Source organism: Callorhinus ursinus, unplaced genomic scaffold (genome assembly GCF_003265705.2).
Source record: "Callorhinus ursinus isolate GAN/ISIS: 27379988/994484 unplaced genomic scaffold, GSC_fseal_2.0 scaffold1, whole genome shotgun sequence".
NCBI lineage: Eukaryota > Metazoa > Chordata > Mammalia > Carnivora > Otariidae > Callorhinus > Callorhinus ursinus.
The window spans coordinates 120842481-120854794 of NW_027397063.1; the positions used below are offsets into that span (position 1 = coordinate 120842481).

The window sequence follows — 12314 nt, forward strand, 5'->3', positions numbered from 1 at the left end:
GAATAAATAAAATTAATGGGGGAAGAAGTGACAATTCTTCTTTATAGAAAAATTCTAATCAGTAAGTATAGAAGGAATGAGGGAAATAGTGACCATTAGAACACCACACCTATGATCTATCAAAGGATCCTAAAATTTGTTGACAAAACTTTAAGCAGAAATGGGATTTTTATATGGTCTCAAAAGTATTTGCCCTAAAGATTAGGAAGTTATAAATGGAAAGATAATTTTACAGTAGTTATAAATGGAAAAATAATTTTACAGTGGAAAATCTTGGTAGACACCACCTTAGCCAGATGATTAAGGTTAACATCACCACTAATATGTTCTAATTAATATCAGGTACCTCCTCATAAATGCACTGAGAAGGATTTTATTTTGTGGTCTTCCAATAAGGCATAAACTGAGAACACATGGGCAAACCCAAATGGAGGGACATTCTCTAAAATAACCAGTAGTCTTGAAAAATGTCACAGTCGTGAAGGACAATCAAAGGCTAGGGACAGATAGAGACATGACAACTAAATGCTATGTGGTATCTTGTTTTGGATCCTGGAACAGTAAAAGGACATGAGTGGAAAGCTAATAAAAATCCGATTATGTTCTATATTTTACTAGTATTGTACCAAGGTTAATTTCTTAGTTTTGATAAATTTTTTATGGTTATGGTAGGGTATTAACATGAGGGGAGCTAGGTGAAGGATATACAAGAATTCTCTGTACTATTTTTGCAACTCTTCTGTAAGTTTGAAGTTATTTTAAAAAATGCCTCAGGTATCAGTGGCTTGATGGGGCAGCGTTGTTATTTCTTGACTATGGTTAGAATATAAATTCATCTTAAATAGAGACTGGTGCTATGTTTTCAGTGACCAGAAAAATCTTTACCTTTTGCTTTGTGTATTTCTTTAGAATTCTAGACCAGAAGGACGATGGCTGTGTCGTGGATATGCATCACTTCAACTCTGGGGCACAGTCCGTTCTGGCCTATGCCACTGTGAATGGCTCTCTAGTTGGTTGGGACCTCAGGTCTTCAAGCAATGCGTGGACACTAAAGCATGATCTGAAGTCAGGCCTCATCACTTCCTTTGCTGTGGACATCCACCAGTGCTGGCTCTGCATTGGTGAGCTGACTTCAAAGTCATTGACTGGGTTGCGAATGCCACTGATACCTGGAATTGCCTTCTTGTAGAAGTTTTTTCCTTTTTCTTTATTGATAATTCTCTCTCTCTCTCTCTCTCTTTTTTCTTTTTGGAGAGGAAGAGCACGGGGGTGGCGGTGGGGAAAGGAGAGAGAGAGGGAGAATCTCAACCAGGCTCCACGCTCAGCTCAGAGCCCGACACAGGGCTCAGTCTGACCACCCTGAGATCATGACCTGAGCCAAAACCAAGGCACCTTCCCCATCTCCCTTTTTTTTTTTAAGTGATTATTATGTTACAACCACTTCCAATTTAATTTTTTTCATTTAAAAAAAAAAAGGATTTGAAGGGTATCAGTATCCCAATGCATAAAAGTTTCCTTTTTCTCTTTGTTCTTAAATGAACCTCTTTATAATCATTATAGTGATCAGATTTGGGGGCATTCTGTTATCCTGCAAGGGAAGCAGCAGGCTTGGTTTATGGATGAGAGCATTTGAGTTTGGGCAGACTTGGTTTCAAATTCCAGTAACCCCAGGCAAGCTGCATAACTCCTCTGAGTGTTAGGATCCTCATCTTCAAATGGGGCTAATCCTTTCAAGGGCTGCTTTGAGGATTTAATGAGGTAAAAGCATCCATCACAGGGGCCCTGGTACTGGAGAAGAGCTAAACATCGGTTTATTGCCCTATTATTCCTTCTTGCCTCCCTTTCTTAAAGGCTGAAGGTATATCATGTGATCTTGCTGGCTGCTTTTCTGTTTTAGTTTCACGTTTTACCCTCATAAGGCTTTGAACCTGCCCCTTGAGAATGTATCACATCTCACTTTTTCCCATTTGCCATACTTTCTGAAGAATTATAATCTGTTGTGCTTGAATTTTGGTTTCTAGATTCCCTAACTTACATTTATGATATTAAGTATCTGCCCTTTTCTTTATTTCTTTTTATATAGTTTATATGGAATACATTGTGTTTGCCTTTTGTGTGAATAAACTGCACGGGTACAGGAAGATGTGATGCCAGGCCTATGAGTAGATATGAAACTCTGTGAGCAACTTAGTAAATGGCAGTGATGGCTCTCAGGTACCCTGATCAGTTTTGAGGGCGCTAACTACCTACGGCTGTTTGAGCCATTGTCCTGCCACTGCAGGGTGACAGAGGGACTCTGTTGCCCTTTTGCCTTTTCACACTCCCAGTATCTCCATTAAATTGGAGACCATTTGCAACGACGTTGATGGAACTAGAGGGTATTAATGGTGAGCGAAATAAGTCAATCAGAGAAAGACAATTGTCATATGATCTCACTGATACGAGAAATTCTTAATCTCAGGAAACAAACTGAGGGTTGCTGGAGTGGGGGGGGGGGGGAGGGATGGGGTGGCTGGGTGATGGACACTGGGGAGGGTATGTGCTATGGTGAGCACTGTGAATTGTGTAAGACTGTTGAATCACAGATCTGTACCTCTGAAACTAAAAATACATTATATGTTTAAAAAAAAAAAAGAAGATAGTAGGAAGGGAGAAATAAATTGGGGGGAAATCGGTGGGGGAGACAAACCATGAGAGACTATGGACTCTGAGAAACAAACTGAGGGTCTGGGGGGGGTTGGGGGGATGGGTTAGCCTGGGGATGGGTATTAAAGAGGGCACGTTCTTCGTGGAGCACTGGGTGTTATATGCAAACAATGAATCATGGAACACTACATCAAAAACTAATGATGTAATGTATGGTGATAAACATAACATAAAACAAAACAAAATAAATAAAATAAAAAAGTAATAAACCAGTCCAAGGATACGCTCTGTGCCTCTGTCAGGACCAGCTGTTCAGTGTCAGGGTTGGCATTATTCTTTGGGGATGGGAGGCTTCTCTGTGGGGCTTGTCATGGGCAGATGTGCAGGTACTCCAGTTTCTGCTGTGATTGGCTACCCATACCTGTTTCCAGAATCTTTTGGAGAAAAGGGCACATAGAAATGATTGATGGCTGATGATAGGTACAAAGCTGCTGCCACTGTGGGGTTGGTAAAGTGGTCACTGAATGCCAGTAAAACATCTTTGGTGATTTAAGGCATTCTGAACATTTTGACCTATCAGATGCGGTTTTATATTTTCTCTAGACCTTTTGTTTTTTGTGTGTGCCTTTGGCAGTTAATACCGGTGTAATTAATGAATTATTCAGTTTCAATTTACATTAGACAGTTATGTAGTAGCATTGTGATGAGCACTTTATATCTTTATTTAACAACTAGAAATGCTGTGTGACACCAGGGAGGCAGCTTCATGAGAACAAAGAGTGAGTAACACATACACAAAGCTAATGCTATTATTTGTATAAATGCAGCTTGATGTACTTTAATCATTATATGGTAATCTTTTTGACTTTTTTTTTTTTTCCTTTAAGGTACAAGCAGTGGTACTATGGCTTGTTGGGACATGAGGTTCCAGTTGCCAATTTCCAGTCACTGTCATCCTTCCAGGGCTCGAATCAGACGCCTCTCAATGCACCCTCTCTATCAGTCTTGGGTGATTGCAGGTAAAATGGAGGGCTGGCTTTCAGGTGTTGGGGATTTTTTTTTTTTGAAAGTGTGTAATATCCTGCTGCCAAGACTCATATTCTTAGAGTTTTTATTTTACATGTGAACCAAATGCTTGATTTTGTTTTGTTCTGATGATGGAAGTTCCTACCACTGCTATCTCACTGTCATTTCAAATTTATTATCTTTAAAAATGATCTTATTGCTACCATTATCTTCCATTTGTTTTCTTCAATATTTTAAAGCTGCCACCATCTTCTTAGAAATCTAAGTTAGAAAACTTAACTCATCCTTGTCAGTTGCTATTTCTTGTTGATGTGTTTCTGTTGTGTTTTTTGCAAGCTTCCCTTCCGATCCCTCCCCTCATTGGACATTTGGATTTTCTTGTTGGCAGGTTTTTGAAACTTACTTTCCTTATCTGTAAAATGTGGTTAAAAATACTTTTCTAGCGGAGTTGTAAGAATTTGAGAAAACATTGTGAAGCGCACAGTCTGGCATACATGTAGTGCTTGATAAATAGTAGCTCTTGTTATTCTTATGTCTTCTTATTGGTTGTCTTGCATCTAGGCTCTTTGGTCCCTTCTCATACACATAGACCAGCTTGTACGCTGCTGCTGTCAAAGTCTCTGTGTTGCCAAATTTGATGGCCATTACTCTGCTCACCTCTCATTTGGTCAGTTGATAGTTTCCTCTTTCTGAACTACTTTCCTTACTTGACTTCAAGGACATCACTTTCTTGCTTCTCCTATTCATTGATTTGCTGCTGATTTCCCGATTTTCTTTTCTTTTTTTTTATTATTTTTTTTTTTTCCGATTTTCTTTTAAATTGTGGCCTGCTCAACTGCCTCAGGGCTCAGTCTTTGGTCCTAAACCCTTCTCCTCCTACACTAGCTTTGCTCTGTGATCTTGTCTAGTCCCATGCTTTAAATACATTTATTCAGTTTTATAGCTACTTAAAATCTCCCCTAAGATGTCTAATAGGCACTTTAAATTTGACATGTCCAAACTGAATACTTGGTTTCTTTACCCTGAGACAAAACCATTCTTCCCACAGTATTATCCCAGTAAATGACAGCTCTTTTATGCACAGTGCTCAGGAAGAAGACTGGTGGTGTCCTTGATTCTTCTGTCTCATCTTCCTTCTACTCCATCAGCCAATCCTCTATGGTCCTAAAATATATCCAGAATCTGACCACTTTTTACTATTTCCATCACTGTCTCCCTTATCCAAACCACCATAATCTTTTGTCCCTATTAATACACTATGCTTTAACTCCATTTTAATCCTTACTTCTTAAGACTACTGCTCAGTACCTTCTCGTTCCAAGTTACAGCCAAACTCCTTACTAATGGCCCAGAGGCTTAATGGGTACCTCTCTGACCTTTTTTTATTGGTCAGGGTTCCAACAGGAAACTGATGGCATACTCAAGGTAGGATAATTTGAGGATTTATTTTCAAAGGAACTATTGGTGGAAGTGTGGGTGTAGAGGTATCATAAAAGCCCAATGAAATAGGGCTGGTATCCGAAGACAGGAGGGGAGGGAGTGGTTACTGGAGTTTGCAGAGAAGGTGAGTAGAGAGGGCCACCTTGAGAGGAAAGGTGATTTTGACATGAGGGACACAGCCAGTCTGAGGTGAGACATTCATCTCTCCCTTTGGCCTCCTACTGTGGTTTCCATAGGCCTGTATTAGTTTCCTGTGACCATTTTATTCTTAGGTAATAATAAATAACCACAAGTTGGTAGCTTAAAATAACACACATTTATTCTCTTAACAGTTCTGGAGGCCAGAAGTTTGAAATGAGTTTCGCTGAGCCAAATTCAAGATGGGAGCAGGACCACATTACCCCTGCAGGGTCTAGGGGAGAATCCATTCCCTTGCCTTTTTCTGCTTCTGCAGCTGCTTGCCTTGGCTTGTGGCCCCCTCTTCCATCTTCAGAGCCACCACCATAGCATCTTGCTCCATTGTCCTTTTGTCTTCTGCTGTCAAGTCTGCCTTCCCCTTCTAAGGACACTGTGATTGCATTTAGGGCTCACCTGAACAACCCAGGAAAATCCCATCTCGAGGCCCTTAATTTAATCATATCTGCAAAGTCACTATACGATATAAGGTGACATTTATAGTCTCCGCAGATTAGGGCCTACTTATTTGGGGGGCTTTTAGTTTACCACAGGCCAAGCCCATGTAGAAGCCAGAGGGCACAGCAGCCTGTTGATGTGGCCCCCATGGATCAGCCTTGGAATGGTGAGTGGAATGTGGCCAGCCCTCCTGTGCCTTTTCCTGCCCCTCCCCCATGCTCAGGCTGCCTCAGCTATAGGGGCTTTCTGACTTTTCTCCTTGAACTAAGCACATTCCTGATTCAGGGCCTTTGCATTTTTTTTGGCTTATTGTCCCCACTAGAATGTAAGTTCCATGAAACAGGGAATTTTTTGCATTTTTTGCCTCATCTTCCTCAGCTTCTAGGACAGGGATGAGCTCATAGTAAACATTGTTGGTTCAGTAAATGTTAGTGAAGGAATGAAGTATTGTCACTCCTCCTGCTCAAAAATAACTAAGGGATAATGTCTTTCTCGGGCCCACAGTTTCCTTTTTCCATAATCTTCCCCTGCCTTCATCTCCCACCCCTTCTCTCTACCACAGATGTGCTTCAGTCACACCAATTACTCATTTTCCCAAAGAACACAAAGCATTCTTCCTGCCTGAAATGATTTACTTGTATGCCACCAGTATCTGCCCAGCTCTGCTTGTTCTTTCAGTCCCAGTGAGAACGTCTCCACGAGGTGACCCCGATTTTTGCCAACCAAGGGGATCTTTTCCTTGAGTTCAGGGGGAACTCTGCAGTTCTTTTTGCTGTCATTGTCTCAGCTTTTATATATATTTTTTCTCTACTTCTAGACTGTAGGTCTCTTGAGGGTAGAATCTGTTTAGGATTCACCTTTCTACCCCACAGTTCTCTTCACTGTGTTGTACAACAGTAAATATTTACTAGGAAATATTTTTGCCCTCCAGTCTGGTGACAGGGTCATGATGTTATTTAAAAGTAGAGTGAGCATTTTTTGCAGGATCGGAAAAATGGAAAGCGGTACAGGCTGACGTGGTTATCTACCAAGATGTGGAAGCTCTGAGAGTAGTGCTCTGGTCTGAGTGATGGTTCTGGCCTGTTTCCCTCAGCTGTGCAGGGCAACAATGAAGTCTCCATGTGGGACATGGAGACTGGCGACAGAAGATTCACTCTCTGGGCTAGCAGTGCACCACCACTCTCCGAGTTACAGGTTTGCCTCCAGTTTTTATTCTAAAGGCCAGTTGAATTCCCCACATCCCAAGCACTTTCAGGCATTTTACCAAACCTTGTATCTGTTGGGCTTTTGGGTTGTGTTTTAAATTAGTATTAGGTGGCTTTCCTGTTCCTCAGGCTTACTAATGCCTGGGGGGTTTGGTTGCTAGCTCCATAAGGTTGGTGAGGTCTCTGTGGAGCCCCAGTAAAAACCTGGGATAATTGGAACGTGACCCGCTTACCTACACTTTTTTCAGGTTGCCACCCCGGGTGCTTTCTGGGGCAAAAGGTAGGAAAGAGGTTTTTTTCTCCTTTAGTTGGAGTCCTCCCAAATAGAAAATGTTAAGAGGCTGAAGGGGTTTTGCCTCTTTATTCAGAATGATACAAAGCAAATGCATTTTAAGGTCCCAAAGAAAGACGTCTAAAAGATATACATAAATGGTCTCTCATTTCTTCAGTTAATCAGGTGCCTGGAAAGCTGCCGCCAGTTGACTTGTTTCTAGAAATGGTGCCACTTAGGGAATACACGGTTATCTTTAATTTGATTCCTATTTCTTTCTTTTTAAAGCCCTCTCCTCACAGTGTCCATGGTATCTACTGTAGTCCAGCGGATGGAAATCCCATCCTGCTAACAGCTGGCTCAGACATGAAAATAAGGTACAATATCTGATAAAGGATACTTACTGTGTAACACTTAAAAGGAGAAAGATAATATGTGGATACTCTGGTTAATACCACGGTATTATAAATGTAATGTTTAAAATCTTCCACATCTTGCAGGAATAGCTGTTAATACTTCATTTGTCCCTAATTTTATGCTATTCTACGAAAAATCTCTTCTCCTAATGCCAAAGAAAATAAGTTATGTATTAATGAATGTAAGTTAATGATCATTAGTTCCTCCCCTTCTCCAGAGATGGTCAATATTTGTTTCATCTTCCCTAGGTTTTGGGACCTGGCTTACCCAGAGAGGTCCTATGTTGTTGCAGGAAGTACTAGTTCTTCGTCTGTGTCCTACTATAGGAAAATAATTGAAGGCACTGAAGTTGTCCAGGTACAAGCAGTCTTGTTTTCTTTCAACTTCTGTAGGCACAAAAATGACTGGCAGTATTTAAGGAATATGTTTATTTTCTCTTGGCTTTTCTGTTTTTGAAATTCACTTTTATTAAGGTATAATAAACATATTAAAGGCACACACATAAGTACATAGTTTGAAGTAAGCACTTAATGTACTTGCTCAGTCCTCACAACAATTAATAAGTACCTTTATTACTTTCCTTCTACAAATAAGAAAGTTAAGCACCATGAAGTAACTTGTCTAAGATCATCCAGGTATTAGGCAGCAGAGCTGGGATTCAGTCCTGGTTGTTGGAACTCCAAAGCTTGTGTTCTTGAGTTGGGCAAAAACTTCAAGTGAGATAATGAATCTGGAAGTGCCTGTGTCTAGAAGGTGCTCAGTAAATGAATGAAAGCTTCCTTTATGACAGATTAATATTTACGTCAATATTTTGGTCATTTATACCCCTTTATTATAGGCTTTCCCTTTTTCCTTTTGATAGGGACAAAAGGTAATACAGAAAATTTATAAACAGGCCAAGAATCTGTACATATTTATAAGTGGCTACTCATGGAAAACACTATCATTTTGGACTCTTTACTCAGTTTGTGAAAGGTTGACTACTTCACAGGAAGTTTTAGCTTTAACGACAACAACCTGTCCCAGAAGCAACAATATTAATATGAGGTACAATGTGATACAGGCTTTTAACTTCTGGCTTTCTCCCCCTTTTTTTTTCTTCCTGACTTATAACCATGAAACAGGAGATCCAGAATAAGCAGAAGGTAGGACCGAGTGATGACACCCCTCGGAGGGGCCCAGAATCTCTGCCTGTGGGACATCATGACATCATCACAGATGTGGCCACGTTCCAGACAACACAGGGCTTCATTGTAACTGCATCTAGAGATGGGATTGTTAAGGTGTGGAAATGAAAACCTAGTGGTTTGTATAATTTGTAATAAAGTTATATGTATACTGTAACTTGAGAGCAAAGGTATTTTTAGAGGACAGAAGTGAAATTCATTTCCTTTTCAAAATTATGTATGTATATTACCGTTTCATGATTAAACAGATGCCCTCCAGGGTGGTTAAGGAAGTTGCACTCAACTAATATACTCATGCATATCTCTGCAGGAATCAGCCAGACAACAGTATCTGGGACTTTTTATTGTATAGGTCAAAGAGGTGAGGAATTCAGATTGCTAAGACTTATATTTTACTTTGTATTGAAAAAGATGGTTGTAAGCTATTACGGTGTAAACACATTTTTGCTATTAAAAGTGCTATTCAAACCAGCCAATAAACTGTATTCAGGCATCTGAAGGTTTTTTTGTTTTGTTTTGTTTTTGTTGGTGTTTTAAACAGTAAACTTTGAGCAGAAGAATAAACTCCTCGGCAGTATTTGTTCTGAAGAAATGGACTCAGTGTCACAAAGAATCCGTGACAGAAGTAGGCCTTATACCCTCATTTCTGGACTCTCAGTATTTTGTTCTTTCTGCTTTATCATATCTTCCTGTTTCACAGTCTGCCTTATTTTTTAACACTAGAACTGATCTGTGTATCGGCCCTCGAAAAATGTCCCTCCTTGGCCATCATTACTATTTTTTATAGGCTCTACTATAAATTCTGAAACTTGGCCCATCAGCTTGCTTTTATCCAGTGTCAGTTATTAAATGCAGGAAAAAGAAAAGGACTAAGCTGTTAAAAACATGCCAAACATCTACACTTTTAAAGACCAAAATTGGCCTTTCCCACAAAATAAACCCCTCAAACTTATCAATTATTATTTGTACATGAACCTAATTGTCTCTTCACATTTAATTGTCATCCATTTGCTAAAGGGTTTATGGTGTTTAAGATACTTTGTTTTTAAATTAGTTACATGAGTGTAAACCAAAAAGTTAAGTCGATAATCTGCCTCTGGGGGAAAATAGTACTTAAATACGCAAATTTAATTTTATGTAATTATATGATTCAGTTATGGTACATGACAATTTGCAGTGCATAGGTCTGACTTCACGATTCAGTGCACTTGGTTTTGTGTTTACCTGTCTAAACTCATCAGAAAACCCTGTCGTTCACAGAGGCCTGAGTTAGAGGAGTCTGGACCTTGACAAGGCTAGATAGCTGGTGGAACAGGATTTGCAAATTTGACATTGTCCTGTTACATTGCATCTGCTTCCCTTCGTGTCTGTTAAGACCATATATCCAGAGTTTCTAGCTACGAAGTCAGATTTCGTTCTGCAGAGGCTGGAGGTCACTTGTTTGAGACAAACCTTTGGACCTAGAAGGGCTTCAAGCCTGGAAGCTTAGCGAAGCCACATGACTGACAAAACATGCTGAGGGGAAGATGGAGTGGTCCGATGGAGATGTAATCCTTTTCTCCCCTTATCTTCCTGCCATCCATTCCTCTTCCCACTTAAACTCCCCTTTTAGAAAAGGGGGTCATTTGGTTGAATTGTTACTGAGTATTGCAATCTAAGGCCATGTTGAGTTGCATCTTTTTTTTTGACTTTTTTTTTAACATGTCTGACTCATAGCTTAGTGCAGAGATAATAGGAGGCATGTCCTTTATAGTCAATTAATTTACATGTTTAAACCAGGAAGCACTACTGCTTATTTGTGTGATTCTTGGTTTAAATAGGGGTTTATTTAATTTACATTCAAATTTTTGCGGCTTTTCCCTTCTAGAGAAAGAGGTAAATCATGGGAAATGCTAAAATTAGGGATTTTAAAAAAGGAACATTTACACTATGTTTCAGACCCTTCATCTGTTAAGGATTAAAAAGACCCAAAATGCTAAAATAATCTCAATTACCAAGGTCAAAAATTTTTGGTGTATTTTACTTATCAATGCAGAAAAAATAGACAAGTACATTCTTAAAGTATCTCTAGCAGTAAACAGGAAGAGTTTTTGCTTAATCCAAAGTTAACCAGAAAAATCCTTTTATTAAAATACCTCTTAGATATTGCTCAATTTCCTTCACTTGAAACAAATTTTTCCTGAACCCCTAAGCACCGCTTAGGATATGAAGAAACCTGATGTGCTCTATTCTCCTCTGTTTCCTGAGTATGAATATGACATTTTAACTCCTTGCCCATCTGAAGACATTGGGAGCTAACTCTATGAAGTTGCCTGAGTAAGGATGGCAGAAGTGGTTTTAAAACACAGTGGAGATGGCCTTTCTTTCCTAGCTTTTATAAAGAGAGATATAGAAAAGAAAATCACCTACTGGTCTTAGGTGCCAGTAGCCATCTGCCCCATGCATCCAAGCAGGGTCTCCCTCCTTGAAGAGAGTGGTGTTCTGCCAAGCAGGGCCCTTGCTACCAACTCTGGAGCCAGCTCTGGGAATTTGAGGTAAGGAGCAAACATTGTGTCTAAATTAAATAACACTAATTTGGTCTTTAGTTGTTGAAAAATATTAGCCCATCATAAGATTAAGAATTAGTTTTGTGATTTGGAGGTAGGAGGGAGCAAGCCTGTCAGAATGCTCTTGGTGGCTAGGCATTCAGAATGCCTAGCTTTCCTGCTTTAACTTAACTCTCATTTCTGTACATCTCTGCAACCCCAAATGGATTTGTGGATTAAAACATTAACAACTTTATCTTTTCCAAACTCAATATGCATTTAAGACTCTATTTAGATCTCGGTCAGTCCTGTTTGGTACTGTTCACTATTGACTAAATAGCTACCTGATGGGTAAAAGTTAACTCAGCTTCACCCATGACCAGTTGTCTTTACTCTCCTTGTCTAAAGAATATATGGATTAGTGAAAAGTAATATATATATAACAATAATGGTAAAGAATAAAAGTCCATCAAAATAGCTAGGCAGGAGGCTGTATATAATGAGGGAACTTCTAGCTCAAAAGTAATTATGTTTAGGGGGAATTAACAAGTTTTTCAGTGAATTAAGGAGGAATTGGAGCAGAGAAAATTACTCTCTGCTTCTTACCTGTCCAAGCAAACAACTGCAGAAAGTGGGAGGAAACCTTCCAGCATAAGCCTATCAGAAAGCTAGACACTCCACACAGAGACAGTGATGTGTTTTAATGGTATCATGGAAAGCCAAATTATCAAAATTATGACATATAAGCATCAATTTGTAAATGTAAATTTGGGGTTTTTTCAAAACATCAACCTTTGGTTAAACTGATGAGCATTAAACATTACTAGAGAATGAAACCTTGGTTTGCAGAAAGTGGACTGGACAGATACCTGCAATCAAAAGAATTAGCAATGGCTCATGTATATACTATTTAAAATTTACCTTCAGATTATATCTCCATTGGACTTCTCAGAACACTTCTTTC

At 39.5% G+C, this 12314-nt stretch overlaps 1 protein-coding gene across 7 annotated transcripts in view; it reads left to right on the plus strand.

The window, feature by feature from the left end:
* The window catches only part of PIK3R4 (phosphoinositide-3-kinase regulatory subunit 4), a 93762-nt gene extending 84438 nt beyond the window's left edge, over positions 1-9324 (plus strand). For 4 of the 7 annotated variants that reach the window (XM_025882366.2, XM_025882357.2, XM_025882375.2 and 1 more), the window contains exons 15-20: positions 910-1121; positions 3534-3665; positions 6839-6939; positions 7510-7598; positions 7887-7995; positions 8763-9324. In XM_025882366.2, the coding sequence (XP_025738151.1) occupies positions 910-1121; positions 3534-3665; positions 6839-6939; positions 7510-7598; positions 7887-7995; positions 8763-8933 (814 nt within the window). In that variant the 3' untranslated portion in view covers positions 8934-9324. Of the gene's footprint in view, positions 1-909; positions 1122-3381; positions 3426-3533; positions 3666-5830; positions 6940-7509; positions 7599-7886; positions 7996-8762 lie in introns of those variants that run through there. The other 3 variants (XR_012380591.1, XM_073900275.1, XM_073900276.1) reach the window with 3 other exon arrangements.
* The last annotated feature ends 2990 nt before the right edge of the window (positions 9325-12314 follow it).